Raw genomic sequence first — 24845 nt, 5'->3', positions numbered from 1 at the left:
TTTGTCGAGGGATCCAGAAATGGCACCGGAACTTCAGTAGTTATTTTTACAAAATCTTTATTCATCTTCATTTAAGCATGCACTTCTAGAAGGGAAGACGAGGCCGGTGTCCCTCTGAAACAATCTTCACCCCTTTGTTAGTTCCAGGCAGCTTTATAGAGGCGACCCCATCATAAATCCCCCATGGTGTGCTCCAAACTCTGTCTCTGTGTGTATGCACGAGCACGTGAGTGCCTGTGTGTGCGCGTACCCGCGTGTATGTGTGAGTGCACGTGAGTGAGTGTGCATGTGGATGTGAGTGTATCAGTTAAAACACTGTGGGTATGTGTCTCTTCCTAGGGGCCATAAATACCATCTCCCCTCCAGACCACAGTTATCAAGTTAAATGTTGAGACCCCCACACAGGTATCCTCTGGGGAATTTCCACTCAGCATTAACTCCTCTTTGTCTTACTTTCACAGTTCAACTGGGGAGGGTCTCCTAAGATCTACTCCTAAGTTCATGACACAGTCAGGCCTTTATTTATATCCAGGGCAGTGTCAGTGTCTCTACCATAATTCTACATTCTATCTTAACACATTTCTAAACTCTAAAGCAAACTAAACATTCCTACATGTCTAAACTCTAAAATAAGCTAAACATTTCTACAAATGCTAACTGGTTTTGTATTCTAACCCGTGCTAAATTGATCTCTGATATTGGGGAACAGCTACAAGGGTAACCGGTTTGGTTTTGTGTCTGTGTTAAGGATAATGAATGATTTAATTAATTTTGTCATCAGTCAGTAATTAACTGACAGCTGTAGAATCAATTATATTTGTTTATGATCTTTCCAGTTGATCTCAAGATTGGTTTCTGTAGTCGGCTGATGATGGTTAAACACTCTTAGGCTTCACTGCCATTTACTTTACACCTGTTTTTGTACCCTGATCTCTAAAATCAGTCAATATATTTGAGGTATCTGTTATTCGTTTCTGTTCCTTGCAGTTGATCTTGAGGTTAATTTCTGTCATCAGTTGATGAGCGGTTAATGATCTTGGGGTTTAGTTGTTTTGCTTTGCTTTAGACTGTAGGATTTGATCTTAAAATTGATTTTTGGACAGACTGACAACCGTAAGCATTCTTAAATTAACCTCTATTCTGTTTATGTCGTATGATATTCTTTCATTGACTTTCATCTGTTCTATGTAAGTAATTCCTTAATTCATTCTAGTGTTGTTTTGTTTTTGTTTTGACTTAGAGGCAATCATTTACCAGCTGGGTTGAACAGCCATGATTTCGCTTGCTTTAAATTAGAATCAATTAAGTTTGCAGTTTTATTTCAGAATTATTTGTGCTAAAATTGAAGTCTGCGTTTTTGGGAAAAGAAAAAGCATTGCAGTGTCATCATTTCAAAATAGAGGTTGCTTGTCTAAACGTCAGTAATTAGTAGAGTTGAATTTTATTCACAGCCCCAAGAATAAAAGAAAACCGTAGTAATAATTAAGACCTGGAGTAAGAGAGTCCTTATTCCTAGAAGAAAACAAAAACAGGTAAACAAACTTAAAGCATTTAAAAAGGAAAAGGGATAGAAATCTTGATATAAATTAAACAATAACAAAGATAATCTAAAAAGTGTAAGAATGGACATTGCAATTTCACTGGGAATAGAGAGTTTGGTTCAATTTGAAAAATATGTTCACGACCGGATGCTGGATGGTGTAGAAGATAAGAAAGCAAGATCTAAAATGGAGAAGAAATTGAACAAGAAATGGAATCAGTGGAAAAAGGAAGGCTATATATCATCTTGCTTTGGGGGGGCACTACCCAGAAGTGCAACCATATTCCAAATAGAGAAACAAGCTAATGACGAATATGAGCATGCACACTCAGAATGGAAGAAGGAAGGAGGAAAATCAGGAGGCTCCAAAAGGAAGGCGATGGACAAAAAGCGAGAGCACATGATGACCATAAATATGTGCTATTGGATGATAAGAGGAAAAGGAAGACAAGTCCAAAATCCAGACTACAAGTTACAAGGTGAAGACCAAAAATTACAAACATCATCACTGAGAACTGGGCTGTCAACTACCAGACCTGGAGCTTCTACTGTGTTTAAACTCTACCCTGAACTACCTGACTGTTTGAGTTCACCTAAATCTGACAGCACACCTGGGGACACCGGTCATCCAGTGAACTTGAATTCAGTGATAATGGATGTCACACCTAAACGACAACCTGATGCAGAGAGAGAAAAACAACAGGATGCTGGTGAACAGGGTGCAAAGGAGAAGCTATCGAGAGATTGGTCGGACATGACTATAAGAGAGGATCCAGCCAAGCAAACTCAAACTGCACAGATGTCAGGCAACGAAACCACTTGGATGCTGGGGCCCTGGTCTGAAGGAGATTCCCCCTGTTCTTCCTATAATCCCCTCCAAAACCCCATCCTTCCAAGAGACAAGCTACAAAGAGATTCTACACTGATTCCTCCAACAACACCAACTCAGGAGATTCAAGGAGCAGCAGTAAGACACAGACCAGGAAAACTGAGAGGCGTTATCAGTCCAAGGAGAAATCAAAACTGACCCAAAAAAAAAAAAAAGACCAAGACTGGCTTGCTGAATGCTGAAATGATGCCACGAATGGAAGAAGAACACGCAACGGGATCAGAATGGGAGCTGGGAGAAATACATGGTTCACCAGCAACATCAAGGAACCAGGAGAATGAAAATGACACGGAAGACGAAGTTGATTATCGAGAAACACCTGCATCTATCAGCAGAGGTAGCCGTGTCTGCTGGACCAGACTGGAGACAAGAAAGCAACATATGCCAGTTCACGCGATAACAACCGAAGAACCAGTCTTTCTCAAAGATATAGAAGGAGTGGTGAGAACATTACCACCTTTATCTGCTGGAGCATCAGCATGGATTTCGACTTTTGAAGACAACACAGCAGGAGAGACACTTGCTATTTGAGACATTCAAGTGTTGCTTTTTTGAACAGGAGTACAAAGGGCATGGAACAACATGAAAAATGGACAAGAAAAATCAGCAGAAAATCAAAAGAATGAACTGAAATGAACTGATACCAAGACATGAAGTACCAAGAACCATCAAATCAGACAACAGATTTCACTGTAACAACGAACATCTGACAGAAGTGGCGAAAAACTTTTGACATCACTCATAACTGAAACATCTTACCATTCAGCATCGCAGGCCATTGTAGGAAAGCCAATTAATTTTTTTATAGGAAAATAGCCAAAACAAAACAATATTTGTTTATAACAAAGGGTATGGCATGATTTGTCATGTCCAAAATAGAGTTGTGTAATGATAAACCCTGATCTACGTGACTGAAGTTTTTTCCCCTTAAAGAGTCAATCATTAAAAAGTAGAATACAACCAGCAGGGGCATGTGCTAGGATGTGGTACTGCAAAAAGAACAAAAGCAAAATAAAGAAAAAGCCCATTGTGTTTAACTTTGATAAATTCAAATTCAAATTCAATTATATATATATATATATATATATGTATATATATATTCTCAGAGCTGGCCCTCTCTTATTAAAATACATAAAACAATATAATCAGCAAATAAGCACTAAGAATATATACAGTTAAGCCCATAATTATTCATACCCCTGGCAAATTTTGACTTAAAGTTACTTTTACTCAACTAGCAAGTTATTTTTTGACTGGAAATGACACAGGCGTCTCACAAAAGATAATAAGATGATGTACAAGACGCATCATTGTGGAAAAAAATATTTCTCAGCTTTTATTTACATTTGAGCAAAAAGTATCATGTCCAGAATTATTCATACCCTTTACAAACTGTCACAGTCTCTGGGAAAATCCAAAGTTCCATACCATTCCAAATAGTCAAAGCTGTTCTAAAGCATCCTAATTACCCTGATTAATTGGAAATAGCTGTTTTGATCAACTCAACAGGTGAAAAACAGCAGCTCTCTGCAGGTGGTCTGTGGACATTCATGGCTAAGACAAAGGAACTCAGTGAGGACCTGCAGCTGTGCATTGTGGCTGCTCACAAGTGAGGAATGGGCTACAAGGCCATATCCAAATGTTTTCAAGTTCCAGTGGCTACAGTGCAAAGTATTATTAAAAAATACAAGATGTTCCGCACTGTGGAAAATCTCAGAGGACGTTGTCGGAAGCCAAAAGTGAAACCTGTGTTGGCCAGGAGAATAGTGAGAGAGGTGAAAAAGAATCCAAGGATCACCACCAAGGCCATTCTGGTGAATCTGGGCTCTGCTGGCGGCAATGTCTCAAGGCAGACAGTCCAACGGACACTGTTGGGTTCCACGGATGCAGACCAAGGAAAACGCCACTTCTCCAGGCACTTCTAAGGCATGCCAAAGCTCATTTGGCCTTTGCAAATGCTCATCTGGACAAAGAAGAAGGTTTCTGGTCTTCAGTGTTATGGTCAGATGAAACAAAAATTTAATTATTTGGTCACAATGATGTTGCCTTCATTTGACATAAAAATGGAGAAGCCTTCAACCCAAAGAACACCATCCCCACTGTCAAACATGGTGGTGGGAACCTAATGCTTTGGGGGTGTTTTTTTAGCCAATGGACCATGGAACCTAATCACAGTAAACAGCACCATGAAAAAAGAGCAATACATGAAGATTCTCAACAACAACATCAGGCAGTCTGCAGAAAAACTTGGCCTTGGGAACCAGTGGACATTTTAGCACGACAATGACCCAAAACATACAGCAAACGTGGTGAAGAAATGGTTAGCAGACAACAACATTAACGTTTTGCAGTGGCCTAGCCAGAGTCCTGACTTGAATCCAATTGAGAATCTGTGGAGGGAGCTAAAGATCAGGGTGATGGCAAGAAGACCCTCCAACCTGAAAGATTTGGAGCTCAGTGCTAAAGATGAATGGGCAAAAATGCCTGTGAAGACATGCAAAAAGCTGGTCTGCAATTATAGGAAGCGTTTGATTGCTGTAATAGCCAATAAAGGCTTTTTTCTATTGATTATTGAGAAGGGTATGAATAATTCTGGACATGATACTTTTTGCTAAAATATAAATAAAACCTGAGAAATATTTTTTTCCACAATGATGCCTCTTGTACATCGTCTTATTATCTTTGGGGAGACACCTGTGTCATTTCTGCTCAAAAAAGAACTTGCTTGTTGAACAAAAGTAACTTTAAGTCAAAATTCGGCAGGGGTATGAATAATTATGGGCTTAACTGTATTTAAATCCCAACACTGTAAAAGCTGTTTACAGTCTGAATTTATAAAAACTATGATTGTAAATAAATTCAAACAACTGAGCTTTTCTCTTTGTGTTGAATATCAACACTGTAACTTCTTAGACTGTCAGCTTTACTTCAGCACAACTAAAAACTGAGTTGTAGAAGGCTTGACTCCAAATGTCTTTTCATAACAAGAAAAAATACTGTTGGGTCTGTGTTTCCACAAGCCCCGCTGGTTCAGAGACTTATTCATCATGAAGAAAACAAGACAGTCAGCGATCGATCGATTTACTTGCAAGGGAGGCCTCGTCGGGGTTTACCACAAAATGACCCCAACGACGGCCTCCTCTCGCTGCCTTTTATTGAAAACGTTCACAATAGTTTACACGCACCTCCCCTCGTAACCCCCCTTGGTTAAAAAGACAAGGCACTGTATGTATATGTGTGTGTGTGTGTGTGTGTATGCAGGTAAGAGTGTGTGTGTGTGTGTGTGTGTGTGTGTGTAAGAATGTGTGTGTGACCTCCTGCTGACCAAAAGGGTCATAAAAGCATGAAGCAATCACAAGAAACTGATCTTCCAGATAGGATGTATCTGCAATAAAAGCCTCTCCAGCCAGTGGTCAGAGACAAAGGAATTCCTTTCATCACAGAGTTAAAACAATGTAGAGATGGTAAGCATAAAAATGACAACATTTAACAATTCACTTTAACAAATACCTTTTCAGTACACTGCCAAAAGACTTCTTCTGACATCGGCTTTGTCTGCTGGTTTGAAGACAATAAACCACAAAAAAGAAGATTTAGTCACTTTGTCTGCATCATGCAGCTCGAATGTGTCATGCAACGATGTTGAATAGCCATCGTTATCCCTCTCATGTGTCTGTAGGATTGTACTGCACAGCATTTCATTGATATATGAGGAATGCTTATGTAATACAATAACAGACGTCTGGTCTTACATCATTAAAATATAAAGGGCAGGAGATATTTAGATATTTTTTTTATATTTATATTATATGTTATAGCTGACAGATATTACTAAATAGATAAAATTTACTAAATAGCTGGATGAACATAAATATGTCCATTATTACAAATGACTGTGAGAGTCACTAGAATATATTCAACTAGACACTCAAAAGACGTCCTTAAATGTCTTTTAAGTGGCATAACAAATGAACAAACAGTTAATCGTTTATTTCAGATGAAATCTGCTCAGCTACTTTGAAAACAGCTTCTAACTGGTTCCTCCTTATTTATTCCCCTCAATAACAAACAACTTTATTTAGAAACTGCATTTTATGTTTACTTGCATTACTTGTGTGTTTTTACATATTTATTTTGTATTTTCTTTGTCTAATATTTAAATTTGTTTGATGATATGAAGCTGTGTACCACATAGTACAAGGTACAAGTGACTTTGTACTTGTTCCTTCGATGATCACTCTCTCACTCTCTATCACCCTCTCTGTGTCACTCGCACTCTGTCTCACCTCTTTTTGTGTCTTAGTTATATCACTGTTTCATCTTCCTTAACTGTTTTCCCTGATTCCTGTACTTGTGTTTCATCCTTTGCCTCTCCGTTTCTTTATCCCCATTTCTGTTGAGCTCATGTGTTCATGTACTTCCTGTTTTATTTTGACAGTCTTGCATCCCATGTTCAGTGTGTCTGATTACACTTCCCTGTCTCATTATGTCTAATTTGTCCCAGCTGTTTTCCCCTGTGATTCCACTTCCCTGATGACCTTCATGTGTCTATATATTAGCTGTGTCCGAATTCAGGGGAAGGGTGCTCCGAAGGACGTATTTTGAGGCAATGACATCACAGCAACACGACGGAGGCTGTCCGAATTCAAACAGCACTCAAAATGTGGCGACAAATGCGTCCTACTTTCCCACGAATTTGAGGGTTTGCTGTGTCCGAATTCAAGGGAAGGATGCTTCAATGCCATATTTGGAGGCAATGACGTCACAGCGACGCGACAAAGGCTGTCCAAATTCAAAGACTACTCAAAATGTGGCGACAAATGCATCCTACTTTCCCCAAATTTTAAGTATGGGTCCGATGTATTCTTCGTGTCCTACCATATCCCAGGATTCATTGACGGCCATACCAGAGGTGTTTTTCTGACAACGATGGTGGTCGAAGCGGGAGAGGAAAACACTTTCAAATGTAAGTATATGAAAATCTGGTTGTACAAAAGTTTAATTGTCATAGCGGCTGTGTTGTTAAACTATGGGCATCTGCATACACATGTTTTTTTTTTATTCAAATAATCCTAAACTAGCTTGTATGGTGGGTCCCACGGTTTGTCATGCCGCTTACATACAGCTAATTTTGAGTTTTTCGAATTAGTCTTTATGGTGATATGTTGTGGGGAACAAAGACCAAGCGGCTCAATTCATTAAAACGAGGATCACCTCTTCACTGGGGTGAAGAATTGGGCCACTGTGGCATGGAGGTACAAGAATAAATCAATTTACACATCATATTCATATGAGTGCGGTTTTATTAACCCTCATACTGTACAGCAGCGGTCCCCAACCTTTTTTGCGCCATTGACCGGTTTAATGTCAGACACGGAGTGGTCTTTAAGGTGTCACGGAAAAATACAACAAAATAAAATGATCTGACCAAGACAAAACCTTTATTAGCAGCGTCCTCCTGAAAATGCGCCAACAGATTAACATCCTCCTCTCTGCCCCTTAATGCGCCCCGGTTGCTATGGTAACGTGTAAATATTTCTTTCAAAATAAGACACAACTACAACATGGGAAAAGACCCAGGGAAACAGAGGTAATGATAAAAACCCTGAAAACCATAAATTTCACACCAGAGCCTCAACTCTCGCGGCCCGGTACCAAACAAATCACGGACCCCTGCTGTACAGAACCTGTGATGTGCAGACGGTATTCCTCTGGTGTTCTGCTGTGATGGTTTCCTTTCTTCTCTTATTTGTTGTGTGTGACACGACAATACTGGAGAAGATGGGCCTGCAGGTGAAAGTCATCCCCTTGCACGCCAGAAGAAATGGGATAACTTCAAAAAATACAAAGCGCATATAGGACAATGATGTCTATGAGGTGTCAGTGCTAACCGCTACAACTACGCTGAAGTGTTCTTTAACTATCGAACACGTTCTCACTCCTAACTTCTTCCCCCCTTGCGTCAAGAACTTACGTGCATAGTACTCTTACTGAATACTATAAAGGTCCCTAAACGTCTTTTAGTGACGACAAGAGATTTCCGTGAAAGAGCCTGTTGTCCATATATTTATATATTTCTTAAATCACATTGTAGTGACGTATACTGAACACAATAAAATTTATAATGTAAACAACTACCTGAGAAACAGCAGATACAGGAGATAAATTAAATACAGGCTATTACTTTTGTATCGTTTATTGCATTGATGGAGGGAGTGATGTATGCTGGGTAATGGCACAGCTAGCGACTGGGTGACCTTATTCACCCACTTCGGATGTTATCAGTCCATACAATGGGGATTATAAGCAGAAATCAGTCCCAGAGATATTTACCATCTCCACCTGCTAGATTGTTCAGAAGGTTGTTATCATCCATCCAGATGGAGGATCACTAACAGGAGTGTGGGAAGACTCCATAATCCACTCTGGCTGGAATCGGGTGAATACAGCAGTGTTTACAGGTAAGACCATTTAAACGGACAGCATTTATAGAATGACTATTAAAAGTCAGCGAGTGTCAATAATGTTAATGTGGTTATGTTAGTAATACAACAAGTGCTAATATAACAGCTTTAAGACGCATTTGTTAGTGATGTGCGGATCGATCCTGAAATATCAATTCCTCCGATACCAATCATTTATGTTCTAGAATCGATTCTCACATTAAAATATCGATATTTTAGTAATTTAGGGTGAATTTGTAGTTTATCATTAACAGTGGAACACAGTGGAAAGAAACTATAACATTCGGATTGTCTACATTCAAAGGAACTACTTCCTCGTCTGCCTTTAATAGTCATGTGCGAAATACGGCTGTATAATAACTCGCAGCCGCACTCACAACAATGGATGAGTGTAATTGGAGTCATGTGCGAATGCATTTTACCTCCACAAACAGCTGAGACGTGGTTTGCAATACATGTGGCAAAAAAGTGAGGCGTTGTGGCCATACTTGCTAACCTTGAGACCTCAGAATTAGGGAGACATTCAAAAGGGCTGTTGGGGGGGGGTGATAAATACATTTTACAGTGTTTGTTTATCGGATAAAATACATTAAATGTCACCGTTATTATTGGCCGGCCCGGAAACAGCGGGGGTGTCCAAATTCAGAGGCTGCTTCCACCTGAGGACCCAGCCTTCATGGTCTAAAGAAAGCTGGGTAGTACGTCACAGGCTCCCTCGGTGGAGTGAAACTCTGTCGTCTGCTCCTTGCTATCTAAAATATAACCGGGCACTGACGTAAACTCTCGACCATCTCACACTTCTGTTTAATCAGTTTTCTGTTTGACGTTTATTCAGCTGAGTGAAAACCCCAGAGGAACCCTCCGGGGTTATGATGCTATAATTTGAGATACAATAAATAAAATAAGTTTTTGTACAAAGTATCGGTATCGGATCAGTATCGTCGATACCACCCTGAATATTACTTGGTATCGGATCGGAAAGGAAATCAGTGGTATCGCACATCACTAGCATTTGTAGATATTATGTGTTTTACCCTCTTAATGGTTCTCGCTTAAAGTTACAGTATAAAAGTTAGCTTATATTGTAGTAAAGCTGTTACTGTTTAAACTATGTTAGGACAGAAATATTAGCTTCTGTCATGACTAATGAAGTTACTATTTAATAAAGTTTCCAGTAAAGTGATTAATCGCAGCCACGGATTGACAGTAAATATCCCGATTAGCTTCAGTGCATCTATAATAAATATGTGCAAGTTTCACTGCTTTGTTTAAACTGTATGATACTTATACTGAGCCAGGGTCAGAGTAAAATACAATCATAGCTGTGTGAACAAAGCCTGGCTCCTATAATCGTGCATGACAAACCTCAGGATGCAGGTTTATTGAGCCTCTTTCCTGCTGGCACACCTGTCACACCTGAGAGTCAGCTAGAAACTAACAGTAACATGTACATCATGCAAAGACTGCCAGACTCTGTAATACTGTAAATGATCAGTGACTCAGGTTAACACTAAACTTTAAACAGTACCTCTCCTCTGTGTCTCTGTGTGTGCGCTGAACATCTAGAATCAGGACTGAGTCAGGTTGCATTGAGTGTGGCACTTTTCTCTGTTTAAAAACAGGTTGAAGATGGCTCAGAAGCATTTGAAGATTACAATTTAGCATTATGGCTGATCGTGGTGTGTAAATCCTCTACTGTCTCTACTCAACTATGTTTTTGTTAGTAATTTGTTTTTGTTGTTATTTAACACTTATTTCAGAAGAGCAAAGATGAGCACTGTTGCTTAATCCTTAATAGTTTAAACCAGAACTGGACTGGAAATCTAAAAATCCGATTCTTCTTCGACAGAAGATTAATTTGTCAGTGTGGGACTGCTGAGTCACCTGAAGAACTCTCTCATTACTTCAGCTTAAACTTGTTGTTGCTGCCTGTGTTTAATTAAGTAATTTCTGTAACTGTGAGACACTTGCTGCTGCCTATCTTGGCCAGGTCTCCCTTTAAAAAGAGTACGCTGATGTATATCCATTTATTCACACATTTTCTTAAGTGTTTATCCAGTTCAGGATCACAGTGGAGCTGGAGCTGGATATGTTCAGTAAATAAACCTAACAAAAGTTAACAATAAACATGCATCCATGTACGTTGTTGTCCACCTGATGAGAAATTCAAAATGGGAGACTGTGGAACATGTAAATAAATGTGTATGTGTTTATGCCTGTGTCTTTCACAGGTGGTGCTGGAAGGTAGGAAGGTAGTTCCTGGTGAATCAAAGCAGAACTATAAAGGTTGTTGGACTGCATGATGGCCTTGCCAACTTCAAAAATTAGATTAACTGGTGAATCCAAATTTGCTGTAAAGTGTGAATGTGAGTGTGAAGCATTGTTTTTCCTCTTTGTGTTTGCTCTGTGTTTGACTGGCAACCTGTCCTGGGTATATCCCTGCTCAGGCTGGAAGATGTAGGCCCTAAACTGAAGTCTCTGAGAGTCAGAGGTCAGGATTCAGCAACTCAATCTCATTCTGGCTTTAAGGTCACATGAAATACTTTGAGAACAAAAGTCCACTATTGTCCTTTAAACAGGGGTTTCATACTAACAAAACACACCCTTACGAATCATTTCCTGTTCTTCTGATCTCCAGCCTGCCCCTATTATCTAAGCAAACCTATGCATATTCTATTCTAATCATTGTTTTATTCTACTCACAGAAAAAAAAAAAAAACACAAACACAGTATACATTTGAGTCTTGACAGCTTACTTGCAACTTTTAACGTGTTGTCGCCTCTTGGCCAGGACTCCCTTGAAAAAGAGGTTCTTAATCTCAATGGGATTATTTTTCCTGGTTAAATAAAGGTTATAACTGGGCTTGTCAGGCACTCTTTTTGGCTGAAGTGGTTGTTATTATATTTACAAGCTTCCATCTCTGTTTCTAGTCGGTGACAACTCGTACTTTTCGACTCTCTTTTTTCTCACTGCTCACAGACACGTAACGGGTATGGCAATCCATTCTCCCTGCAGCACGGACTACACTGCCCATGAGACTACATTTTTTAGGGCTATGCCTGTAACACTCTGCCCATTGCCTTTATATTAAATAATTTTTTGAATAATAATTTAAAAAAATATTTCTTCATGCCATTATGTCGGACGCAAGTAGGGGTGACATGGGCCATGAGATTGAGACCCAGGCATCAGAGTCTCTTATTGCGTGTTTTGTTCGGGTTTTCACCAGCTTGGAATTACCAAAAATAGAGAGGGCATAGCCTAACATATGAAACAGGAAAGAACTGCTGTGTAATCCATTTATTTCAACAAAGTAACTGTATTCTGAATGTCACCTTTTTAAACGCTAATTGTAACAGAATACAGTTACTCATGTTTTGTATTTTAAATTCGTAATGCCAGTACATGTATTCTGTTACTCCCCAACACTGCTGATATGTTGCTGGGACAATGTGGTGGTCAGGTTGGCTATTATTAGGCTCCATGGTTCTGAGGAGAGCTGCCCGAGTGGATATCCACAGGCGACAGCAATGACAAAGGTGGTGCTGCATAGATGCGCAAGCGGGACAGACTTGACTGGGGAAAAGAAAGGGAAAGAAAAACAGCGGGGAAGAGGGATGGGGATAAAGGGCAAAAAACAAAAACCAACAAAATAAGCAGACAAAAAATACATATATCAATCACCTGGATCACCTGTTGAGAAAGAAAAAAGGAGAAAACAAGCAGAAGAAAAAAAAAGAGAAACATAATAAACATCATCACGATGATCTATGTGAATATAAAAACATAACACCCCTGCTTGTGTCACTGAAGAATGTAGTTTGATTGATGACCCTAGCCTTGACCTTTTGACCCCTCCCCTCCCCCACCGGAAGTGTGTAATTTGATCCCTAAGCATGACGAATTGCATCCAGAGAGGGGAGGGGGGGAACTCCGGAAGTGTGTAATATGATCCATAATCGCGCCACCTGTTGCGCCACCTGTTGTGAGAAAAAAAATTTTAAAAAGTTTTTAGAGGGACGGGGGTCTGCGGAGGGAGGAGAATAAAAACAGAGAGGGCGGCGCACACTTTTCTATGCACAGACACAAGATGGATCCTTTCATTCTGCAGCCCTGCGTTCCTCTGTACTTGGACGGGGAAGAGATCTGCTCTCCCGAGGCCATAAGCATGGGAGGCAGCAGCGGCGAGTGGTCTTCGTCGATTATCAGTGACACCCCGTCACCGTCTACAGTAACAGATCAGAAGCAACCGATGCTCCGCGGAAAGAAGGGAGAAGTAAGGACGTCTTCATATTCCGCAGCCAGATACCGGCTCCGAGGAGCTTGCGGGGAGAATGGACTCTGCCTATTGAGGGCTGTGGAAAGTGGGGCTACATCTTTGAGTATGACATATTCAAATACAGCATATTTACTATTGAAGGCCTCAATTTTGACCCTACCAGAAATACTCCGGAAGTGTCTAGTCATTTTCAGACCTGTGCACCATGTTCCATAAGCATGAGGGGGATCAGAGAGGGAGGGGGGATCCTGAAGCATAAGGGTGACGCAGCTGTTGAGTCAGTGCTGTATAGAGAGACAGAGCGGCAGTTAGTTTTCCACAAACTCATAGTTTGAATTCTGTTTAAATATTATGACACTTTTCTCAGTAAAGAGCTATTTCTTCAATAGCGGCTTTATTTTGCTTTCTTATATGACATGCGCAATAAAATAAAAAACCTTTAAGATTATCCGAGGCAGGCGATCTTGTTTCACTCACACACGCACACACACGCGCACACACACACACACACACACCCCACCCCGCGGGTCAAGGAGGAGTGAGACAGCGGATATCAGTTTTTTCTCAATGCTTATAACCTATAGCGCGCACAAAAAAAATATTATTAAAACACCTAGCTACATCCTTGTATGTGTTAAAAAATATATATATATCCCTTAGTGAATACTTAGGATACTTACTTAAACAATTAAAACACCCTCGGATGAGGTATTTTGGTTTTGTGCTGCCCGCTCCTTCTCAGACCAAAGTAAAGAGTTTTTCTTCATTTTTTGAGCTCCTTTTACATCAGGTTTTCTCATTAGCAGAAAAATAGACGGAAACCCTCAAAGAAAACGGCCTTGTTTTACACACACCAAGGAGGAGTCAACAACCCCTCTCTAATCAATATTAGTATTTCTTAATGCTTGTAACCCGGTAAATAATTTCGTACATCTCCCCATAAAATAACCCTTAGTGGAAAAAAGCTCATATTCAAATAAGTTTATTAAAGCACCCCCCTCTGTGGGAAAGAGTTATTTTCTCAGAGTCAAGTTTACACCAGGAGGCGAGTTTTGTCAACAGGAGGCGAGTTTTGTCACGAGCAAGAACAAGCGCAGACAACTGTTGCCCATGAAGTAAAACAAATATCCACCTCTAAGTCGTATTTTACCGTCGGAGAATGTGGAAAACAGACAACCCTCACAAGAAGGCACCCAAAAAAAGGAAATCGGACACCTCAACTTTCTTTCCCCCCTCTCCCGGCTGCGCGCACACACACACACACAGAAAACAGAGAACCGAAGGGTGAGAGAAAAAAAAACAAAAAAAACCCAATAAAAAACACTCTCTAACTGGCGATATTGTCAGGAGAAAGATGCGAAAAAACAGATGCCTCGCTAGACGAGGATAAAATGAGAGAAGAAACGAGAGGGGGGTCAAAAGAGCCGTTATCTGCTCAGACCCTACTGTGACAGTTCTACCAATGGCGAGGAACAGTCCGTGAATATTATGTCAGCATTCCGTCCAAACAACGCCATTGATCAGAGCGCCAGGGCCAGCTCGCCAGAACTTTTTGAGTCTCACTCCGGTAAGTTTCTTTCTTTACGATTTTAAATTATATATCAACAGAGATGTCAATAATTTGATTACGTTCTTTTAGATTTCTACATCGATGATTTCACGCAAGTGGACTACGGTGCGTTTAAATAAGTATATATCATTTTTTAAATAAGTTTAGATAGAGTTTCATTAAAAAACAATTCTGTTACTTACAGACGCTATCGATAGCACGGTGAGGAGGACCATAAATCCGGCCGTTTTCCGAGGCAATTTAGACGCCATCCTCCCCGCAGAACCTCCGCTGCTGATCAGCGAAAGACCGCGGCGAGAAGACGACATTATTTTCATCTCCACACACCGAGAGAATTGCAGAGAAAAACGTTTTAAAACCGAAGGTAAACAATATGTTGTATTATTCGCCATTTTGTTGAATAACAGGATGTGACGGAGTAATCCGAGCACGCTATACCGCCCCTCCCGACCCGGAGCGGATTTTTAAAACTTTTTGCTTTATTTCATGACAGCGGTAATCGAGAATATACAGACCCCGCCGCAGCGAAAAGAATAACAAGAAGACGACGTTATTTTCGTCACCGCATACCAGCAGAACTGCAGGAAAATACCTTTTAAGTCCGAAGGTAAACAATATTTCTACAAAATAACGTATTCGAAAAGCCGAGCATGCTATACCGCCCCTCCCGACTTGGAGTGGTATAACGTGTGCTAGAAAATTTATTTTTTTTTAAAATCTTTTTCTCTTTGTTTTATTTCTTGACAGCTGAGATTGAGAATATACCTATTCAAACCCCCGCTACAGACAATCGGGCGGAGGAGCGAGGTAAATAAGTTTTTCTTTTTTAAAAAAACACAAAGAATGTGAGATAACCCGCGCACGCTGTTCCAGTGAGACACAATTTGTTTTCTTAAATCTTTTTCCCTTTTGTTTTTCTCGACAGAGAATATACCTATTCAAACCCCCGCTACAGACAATAGGGCGGAGGAGCAAGGTAAATAAAAGTTTTTTTCTCTTTTTTAAAATACGAAGGATATGCCGCGCATGCTGACCCAGAGAGGTACAATGTGTTTTCTTAAACTTTTTTCTCGACAGAGAATATACCAACCGATACAGAAAGTCAGGCGGAGGAACCATCCAGAGCTCCTCCTCTCAGGAGACTGAGAGGTAATTGACGGGGGGATGAATCGGCCCTAATAAATAATTATGTTGTATTAACCCTTGTGCGCCCGCCCGCCTGTTCTCGGGGCGTGGGGCGTGGAGACCCCGAGGGGCGTGTGTGTTATTATGATGATGATGTTGATGATGTTGATGTTGATGATGTTGATGATGATGATGGTGATGATGATGATGATGATGGTGATAGTGATAGGGTGTGGGGGGGTCCTAGCGACCCCCTCAGGGCATATGTGTTATGATGATGATAGGGTGTGGTGGGGGTCGCTAGGACCCCCTCGGGGCATATGTGTTGTTATGACGACGATGATGATGATGATTAGGGTGGGTGGGGGTCGCTAGGACCCCTCGGGGCGCTTGTGTTATTACAACGTCGGCGGCGTCTGGGAAGCGGCGGTGCGTGAAGCGGCGCAGTTGGGACAGTACGTGACGGCGCAGTTGGTGCACACGTACACTCGGCACTCGTGGCACAGGATCTTGGTCTTGACGTCTTTGCTCCTGGGACACACGCGGCACCTTCGCCTCTTGACCGGAGAGGAGTCGTGCGGCGTAGCGGCGGTGGCGGTGGTGGTGGTGGTACGAGTAGTACGAGTAATACGAGTAGTACGAGCAGCAGCAGCGGCATCGGCATCAGCATCATCAGCCTCAGTAGTAGTACCTCGGGCCGCGACTCGGCCTCCTCCTCCTCCTCCTCTCCTCCTCGCGCCAACGCCCTGGCTTCGATCATGGGGCACGCGAGCGCTTTGCCCAGCCGCTCGAGGAAGAGCCTTCGTTTGTTGAGCTTGCCCGCCATCCAGTCGGGGTGAATTTCCCTCCAGAGCACGAACGCGTTGTATGCCGCCACGTCCACCATGTTGTGGAAAAGGGCCACGGGCCACCTGCAGGTCTTTCTCCTGCAGCTGTACGTGCTCACGACCTTGTCCAGGTTGTCGACGCCTCCCTTGGTGCGGTTGTAATGCAGCACCAAGGGAGGTTTGCCGCCGCCGCCGTTGCTGTTGCTGTTGCTGTTGCTGCTGCTGCGGCTAGGCCGGGGCTCGGGGCCGGAGCGGCTGCGGTGGTGGTGGTGGTGGTGGTAGCGAGGAGCGGTGGTGAGGAGCAGCACGTTCTTGTTCTTCTTGGCCACGTAGGAGAGGATGATCGTGTCTGGCCCCCTTCCTCCTCCTCCTCCTCCTCCTCCTCTTCTCGGTCCCGCAGAGCCGCCGAGTACTACGGATTCCACGGAGCCCACGGCCCTGCCCTTGACACATCGCAGCTCTCTGGGGATCTCGGGTCTGTTCGATCGCAGAGTGCCCAGCACGGTGTGGCCTCTTTCGCGAAAGAGCCTGTCGGCGAGCTCGCGCGAGGTGAAAAAGTTGTCGCACGTGACGTTGCGTCCCGGCGCCAGTCCCTCGGTGAGGTCCACGACCACTCGAGTGGCCAGGTGCTTCTCGGGAGGGCCGCGCTTGTCGGGCTTGCCGGTGTAGACTTGCATCTTCCACGCGTAGCTGGAACGCGCGTCGCACGCCACCCATATCTTGATCCCGTACCTGGCCGGTTTGCTGGGCATGTACTGTCTGAACGGACACCTTCCTGATTGGCGAGAGAGAAAGAAGAGAGACGCGAGTTTGACAGAGAGCACACGCGCAAGCGCAGAACCCAACAACGATACGCCAAAGCTAGCGTTGTTGTCGTACCCGTTCCTCTTCCTCCTTCATCCTCCTCTCCCCCCCCCCCCCGTCACGCACGCACGCACACAATACACACAACACGCACCACGTACGTACCTCTGAACGGCACCAGTCTCTCGTCGACGGTGACCTCCGGTCCCAGGCGGTACATGGCGGGCAGCCTCGCGCACCACTCGTCCCACACGGCTCTGATGGGGCCAGTTTGTCGTGGCCGTGGCCGCCGCCGCCCTCGCCTCGCCCGGCCCGTCTGGTCTCTCTGTCGTCGAAGCGCAGCGCGCTCGAGTAGGCTCGAAAGGTCTTGAGCGGCATCGCGGCTCTGAACACGGACCTGCCGCTCTCGGCGTCCCACAGGCTCTCGCAGGCCTCTCCCCGGGACCTGTACACGCCGGCGAGCACCAGCAGCCCCACGTAGGCCCGGAACTCGACGCGGCCCATGGGCTTCCACCCGTCGATGGCGGGCCTGCGCCTGTCCGCTTCGAGGTTGGTCATGGCGATCACCGAGTCCTCTATCTCTGGCGGAAAGTAGGCCATGAACGCGGAGGCCTCGTCTCGCGCCGCCGCCACGGCCTCTTCGGTGGGGCCTCGTCCTCGCGGGTCTCAGAGTACTCGTCGTCGTCGTCGTCTTCTAATTCTTCTTCTAATTCTTCTTCTTCTTCTTCTTCATAGTCTTTGTCTTCATCATCATCGTCATAATCATCGGCGAGGATGTCTTCTTCTTCTTCTTCTTCTTCTTCTTCATCATCATCGGCGAGGACGTCTTCTTCTTCTTCTTCTTCTTCTTCATAGTCTTTGTCTTCTTTGTCATCGTCATAGTCATAAGCATCGGCTACATCTGCGTCATCAGTTTCACCGACAGCGCCGTGGCCGCGATCGCGACCAGGATCATGAACGCCACCTGCAACACGGCCGGCGTCGTCGTCCTCTTGCCAAATCTCCCAAGTCCCCCGCCCCGGTTCAGCGCCCGCTTCTTCCTCTCCCGATTCAGCGCCTGCTTCTTCCTCTCCCTCTCGACGGTTCGACTCGCCTTGCGAGCCGCCGTCCTGGCAGAGTCGCAATGCCATTTCGTAGTCGTGCTCCTCTTCCGCGAAACACCTACGGCCCGCAACCCCATCGTTTTCGTCCTCCTGATCCTCCGAGTACCGCTCCTCGTCTGCGAGCGTTCGGGCGGTCGAGTCGTTATCCACCTCGGCCTCTTGCTCTTCTTCCTCGGCCTCTTCTTCTTCTTCTTCCTCGTCCTCCTCAGAGTTCTCGTGATGCTGCTGCTGCTTCTGCTGCTGCTGCTCTTGGTCTTCCTCGACCCCTAGACCGCCATAGTGAAACGTGGCCGGTCGCAACAACGCAGCGACCGGAGCCGACCCGCGTACGCCAAACGCGATGTTGACGGTGACGGTGAGCAGCAGGAGGAGGAGGAGGAGGAGGAGGAGGAGGACGACGACGACACCGCCGGCGAAAGCGATCCGCCCGTGCCGACCTTAGTGCTCTTTGGGTCCCACGGTCTAGTGCGTGACATTGTCTTTGTCTTCTTCTTTCTCGGTGGCACCTTGTTGTCGTTGTACGGCGCGCGCTGGGACACCGCCTCTGTAACCAAACCCCGACACGCTTAGTACCCGCCATCCACGCTCTTATCATTTTGGCGCGCGACACGCTGGGCTTTCGCCGGCGTGTTTCTCGATTCCCCTCCGCCCGTCTCTCTCTCTCTCTCTCTCTCTCTCTCTCTCTCTCTCTCTCTCTCTCTCTCTCTCTGCTTTGTCTCCCGTTCCCTCGGGGGGGGGGATCTCGCGACCCCCGCATATTCCCTCCTCCCATCCCCTCCCCGAGGGGGTCTCGCGACCCCCTCCTCTTCCCTCCTCCCATCCCCTCCCCGAGGGGGGTCGCGAGACCCCCTCCTCTTCCCTCCTCCCATCCCCCGGGGTGGGGTGGGGGATATCGCGACCCCAACCGCTTTCCTCCCTCCGCCGGGGGGACCAGCATCCCCCGACCCCGACGCTCCCCTGGCGGGAGCATCAGGGTTAACAGCGGCCTCCGCTGGCCGCGCACCATAGAGCCTGCGCGAAAACGCAGTTATTTCAACTAGGCGGATCTCGGCCGCAGGCGGAAAGGCGTGGCTCGCGGGGGGTACCTGGAATTACCTGAGAGTCTCTGGAGTTACCTGGGGATACCTGGGGATACCTGGGGTATCCGGCCCATGGGCCCGCATTTTGTACTCTGACCAGCACTGTTGGGATTCGATCGGGCTTACTAGCATGTCGATAGCACTGATGTTCTGCGTTATGTGCGACCGTTTCTGTGCATTTCTCGATGGGGCGTTCGATCGACAGAGAGACACTAACTTGTGTGACAGACAAAAACAAACACATGGTAGAACGACATCTTTGCATCCACTGCTCTTTATTCCTCGTCGTCATCACATTACATTCTATTGGAAAGTAACAAATGGTACGATGCAGACAACGGTGTACTCTCGACTCTTGACATAAGACATTACTCGACGTCCGCTGTCCCGTTCCACCGCTTTGGCGAGGTGCTTTGTTGGGGATAGCTGCGACTGTTCATTGATCGTGATGGTGGTTACTTGGTTGCGGTGGATCGAAAATCCATTCGTATTGCTGGAATACACCTCTCGCTGTGTTTGTTCTGCGACGTGCCGTTTCATGGGTTACATCGGGAGCGTTGCGGGCGCTGTTTCCGGCATTGCACGCGGTACATATGCACGTCTTGTCGAACGGAGCCACGGCTTGAACCGCTGCATTTCTTTTGTATCTGTCCCAGTACTTCTCGGGCGAGCCCTGCACTGGTTCGGGACGCTCTGTTGCTGCCCGTGTCGATCGCTCCTCCTGTACATGTACATACTCCTCGACTGTACCGTGGTCTGTTTGGGAGAGGCGGATCCTCGTCTTCTTCTTGTTCTTCTTCTTCTTCTTGCCGTTGCGATCGAACGACTCCATCGTGAGACACGTACGTCGACGTGCGGAACGGGGAAAGTGGCTAGTGATCAGCCTGTGACACTTGGTCTTCATTGTGTCAGTACATGAGTTTTCCTCTAAGATCGTTCTCTTTCACTATAACACATCGAGTGCTTGGGCGGCATTTGACCACAGTTACTTTCGGATAGGTGGCCCTGATGATGGCTGTAGAACAGTGCTGAGGGACAACAACCGAGGAACGGGCTGGGACGCTTACTATTTATACCAGGTTCGCCATTGTCACCAATGTGACTGTGTGCGTTGTATCACCATTGCTGACTGTAATAAACTAAATGGAATGTTACATTCTGTTGTTCTGCATGTGATCCTCTGCGTTTGGTCTCTCTGTTCTCTCATACATGGGCTACAATACAAGCGCATTCTATGTCATCTGCACGTAAGCTCATTTGGTACGGGACAGGTACAATACGAGCTGCCATTCGACCAGTACTGCTTGTGTGTTGGTATAGTTCACTGCTTCTGGGACTGTGAGGGCTGTTCCTCGCTTTTGCGGGGCTGCGGTTACGTTCTGTGTCGATACAGCTATCCCGAGACCTGCGACCGTGATGCCTTTGGCGATGCAACACCCACCGAAACCAAGGAGAGCGAAAGTGCTCCTTTGGAGGGGTATATTATCGCCGACCCGGGGAGGTGTCGAGCTGCGGGATGGTATATAAGCTGTATGGATGTGATTGTAAGCCAGTGAAGCTCACTCTGTGACAGTGTCGGTGTATAACGCAGCAGCGACGGCGGCAGCAGCAAAGCCAGTGATGTCGCAAGTGCACAGCATACGTTTGACGCACCCGAGGTTGGTGTTCCCTGGCGGAGAAATGACAGAGCCTTCCAAGTTGTATAACCCTTGGGCCGACGACATCCTGAAGATACACATGTTGTCTGGCAAAATGTTAAAGAGGATCAAACCGGAGGAATGGGGCGATATGGCGCCCCATTACGTAGACTTTATGGACCTGGAAGACCTGCGTGTGCTGTGCCTAGACGGATTTGACATGGTGCATTTTTGGCTTCATTGCAAACTGAAGGCTTTGCTGCTAGGATGGGCTCGTTGGTACGTGTACGTGGACAAAGTGGCCGCGGTGGGATCGCGTATAACACTGCTGTTAGAAGACGACGGCAAGGCGGCGGCGGACACGGAAGCGCTCTCTCGACAGCTATGGCTTGCTTACAGGGATTACTTTGGATCGAGATGGGTCGTCGAGCAGCCTGGCTTGTGGGGTGACCGGCGCAAGCCCGAGACCACGTATGACGACTGCCAATATGAAGTCGAGGAGAACAAGCTTATGTGTGTCACTTGGTACGTGTACGTGGACAAAGAGGATGAACGCGGTGGCTTTGGACGGCTGGTCGACGAGCGGATGGCCGCGATGCCGCGTATGGGAGAGGTCTTTCGCACGGAACCCAACAGCAGCGATTGTCTTCTGTGGTGCAAGACCAACGACACGGATGAGAGGCGAAAGGCCGCAACTCTTAGGCTCTGGTACCCGGAACAGTAGAACGGGGGCAAAGTGTTCACTGTATTGTATTGTATCGGCTTGTTATCATACTGCTTGTAATAATAAACCTACGTGAAATGTTACATGTTGTTGTTATGTGTGGGACTCTCATTTCAGTCTAGTCTGTCCGCTCTTCTAACAGCGCAAACACTGACTTTTGCCATTGCGGTGAAACACACACACACACCCTGCTTCTGCGTTTACCGTGCTGTACTTGTATATACAATCACACACATTGGACAACTGTAAGTGAGAGACCTCTCAGTTACAGCGTTCGTTTCTTACAAAAGACCGACGACACACGTCGGGATGGCTAGGTCTTCGCTGGGTATATGTGGTCGATGCGAAACACCATAGCTGGGGGTGGGATTGTCGGTCGGACAGCCAGCTTTGTTGTGAGACGGCCGAAACGTTGGCGAGTGTAACTTGCCCGAACACTGGGAGAGTTTGTGATCACTTGCATTTGCACACCGCACGTAATTGAGTTAGCTCTTACGATGGACGCGTGGTGTGTGTTTTTGTACTTTGCCACTCATATGCTGACAGTGAATTCGGCAACTCATTCGCTGATCTACATTTACACAGCGATGTCCGCAGACCTCGGCTTGCCGGGTGTGCACAAGTTTACAGCAATAGGTCTACTGGACGGTAAACCCTTTGACCGTTTTGACACTGACAACCCACGGAAAACCCCCACAACAAACTGGGCTAGACGACACTTAACCACTGACTACTTGGATAAGGGCACGCAGAGTCGACTCAGCAAGCAGAAATGGTTTGGCGTTAACCTAGATATCGTAATGACTCTCATGGGACACTCGGCGTCCGATGGGGATGTACATGTTATACAGTGGTTACACGGATGTTACGGGGAAACGAACCCCTCCGAGGAGAGGCTCCGGTTTGTCCACGGGGTGGATAAGTACGCTTACGATGGTGACGATTTAATGTCTTTTGATTATCTTACGCTGAGGTGGTCAGCTGCGACCGAAGCGGCGAACCCCATCGCTGACAAATGGAACGGTGTGACCGTATTGACCGAATACACCGTCGGCTACTTGTGCGGCGAGTGTATCAAATGGTTGACTACGTTTGTTGGATACAGCAAACGGGAACTCAGAGACAGGGTAACCGTCCCTGATGTGTACATGTTTACACGGAAGACAAACGGCACTACTCTCACGTTGATTTGTGTGGCCTCTGGGTTTCCCACAAACACGCCTGCGATGAGGCTCATGAAGAACGGCCGAGTTCTCAACACGGACGACGGTCTTAACGTGTGTGACACTCTCCCAAACGACGACGACACGTTTCAAAGACGGATCGCTGTGGATATATTGCCATCTGACACGGGAACTTCACCTGCGACGTGTTGGAGGAAGACACGGGGTATCGCGTTGTCAAACACTGGCGAGCGGGGGATCGCACAACTATTCCAACAATCGGCTGGCCGAACGCTGTTTTACTGTCGACAGTGGTGGGTTTGTGCATTGTAGCTTTGTGTCTGGTGGTGTTTATCGTACGAAAACGGAGGACTGGACAATTGTAAACCAAACCGATCATTTCCACAACACCATGGGCTACCAGATGAGACATCTGGAGTTTGATACATAGTGCCTCGTATGCCTGTATGTCCCAATAAATGATTTGTCAATACAACTGCTGTACTGTGCTGTTTTATGGCTAACAACATTAGATTAAGGTGGTGGCAACAGACACCATTAGATTGATTGTTACTTCATTTTATTTTCAACAATATAGCATAGACCATAACCATAACATTTGTGTATACAACACATTGGTTTCATAGGACTGTGCTTTACTTTGCATTCTTCATTGCAACATTATAACAACGCACGTCTCGATTGCATAGGAGTGTATCGATGACAATCCAAAATGTAACAGTATAAAACACAGCATAAAATCTAACAACAGTGTAAAAGTCTACCCTTATCGCATAGGAGTGCATTGACAACAATATAAACAGTGACACTGGTGATTACATGTAATACTTTAGGCTGTATGTATAATACAACCAAATAAGACTAACTCTTCCTCCCCAGGCTACAATGTTCATCACATCGGCCTCGGTTTTATACAAACATGATACAAAAACAAAAGAGTACAACTATGTGCTAGTACATGGCACACACAATACTTCATGACAATTGTAATACACTATTGAGCGTTATCATTTCTTTCTTACGGATTGTGCTGCTGCAAGTTATAGTCCACGTTGACCCTTTTCTTCTTTTTCAAGCACATTCTGCAGCATAGCACACAGCACACACAGCAGGCTATCACAACTATGACAACCACAGAGACCGCTATGTACAATCCGTATCTCGACAAGAATGAGTCTTTGTTTTCTTCATACAAGTCTTGCCCGCTCTCGACGCGAGCAGACTCTTCTTTCAGAACAGCCAACACACTAGCATACTCGACCTCTTCGTCCTGGCTCATGTCATTCTCGATAGTCTTCTCCTCCTCTTCGGAGAGAGGGTGACCCGTGAGCTCAGCCAGAGCTACCAGTCCGCCGTTCAGGTCTTTCGCGTAGAGGCTATTTCCCACTTTGATTATCTGCTGCATGGTGGCGAGTTTCTCCTCGGGCACCCCGATGGATTTGGCGAACTTGAGGATGACGTCTTTGTTGCTGACCACAGCGGCTCCTATGGCTTTAGCTGCCCCCTTTGCCTTATCGGACGTTGCAATCTTTTTGACGGCCTCCAGCTTCTTCTTCAGCTTCTCCGCCGTCGAGGCCTTTGTGTCGATCCTATACACACCCTTGGCTACCGCCACTTTG

General features: G+C 45.4%; 1 protein-coding gene across 1 annotated transcript; it reads left to right on the top strand.

Annotated features, from left to right (window-relative positions):
* The first annotated feature begins 22539 nt into the window (after window positions 1–22539).
* LOC109196813 (H-2 class I histocompatibility antigen, L-D alpha chain-like) lies at window positions 22540–23538 on the top strand. Its single transcript, XM_019351237.1, has one exon. It carries the CDS (start codon window positions 22540–22542, stop codon window positions 23536–23538), a length of 999 nt encoding a protein of 332 aa, XP_019206782.1.
* The last annotated feature ends 1307 nt before the right edge of the window (window positions 23539–24845 follow it).

This window comes from Oreochromis niloticus, linkage group LG23, assembly GCF_001858045.2.
Source record: "Oreochromis niloticus isolate F11D_XX linkage group LG23, O_niloticus_UMD_NMBU, whole genome shotgun sequence".
Taxonomy (NCBI): domain Eukaryota; kingdom Metazoa; phylum Chordata; class Actinopteri; order Cichliformes; family Cichlidae; genus Oreochromis; species Oreochromis niloticus.
This window is presented reverse-complemented; position numbering and strand designations above follow the sequence as displayed.

Bases quoted from the DNA above. Each gene is read 5' to 3' on its own strand.
- LOC109196813 (XM_019351237.1), top strand. From the start codon at position 22,540: ATGGACGCGTGGTGTGTGTTTTTGTACTTTGCCACTCATATGCTGACA.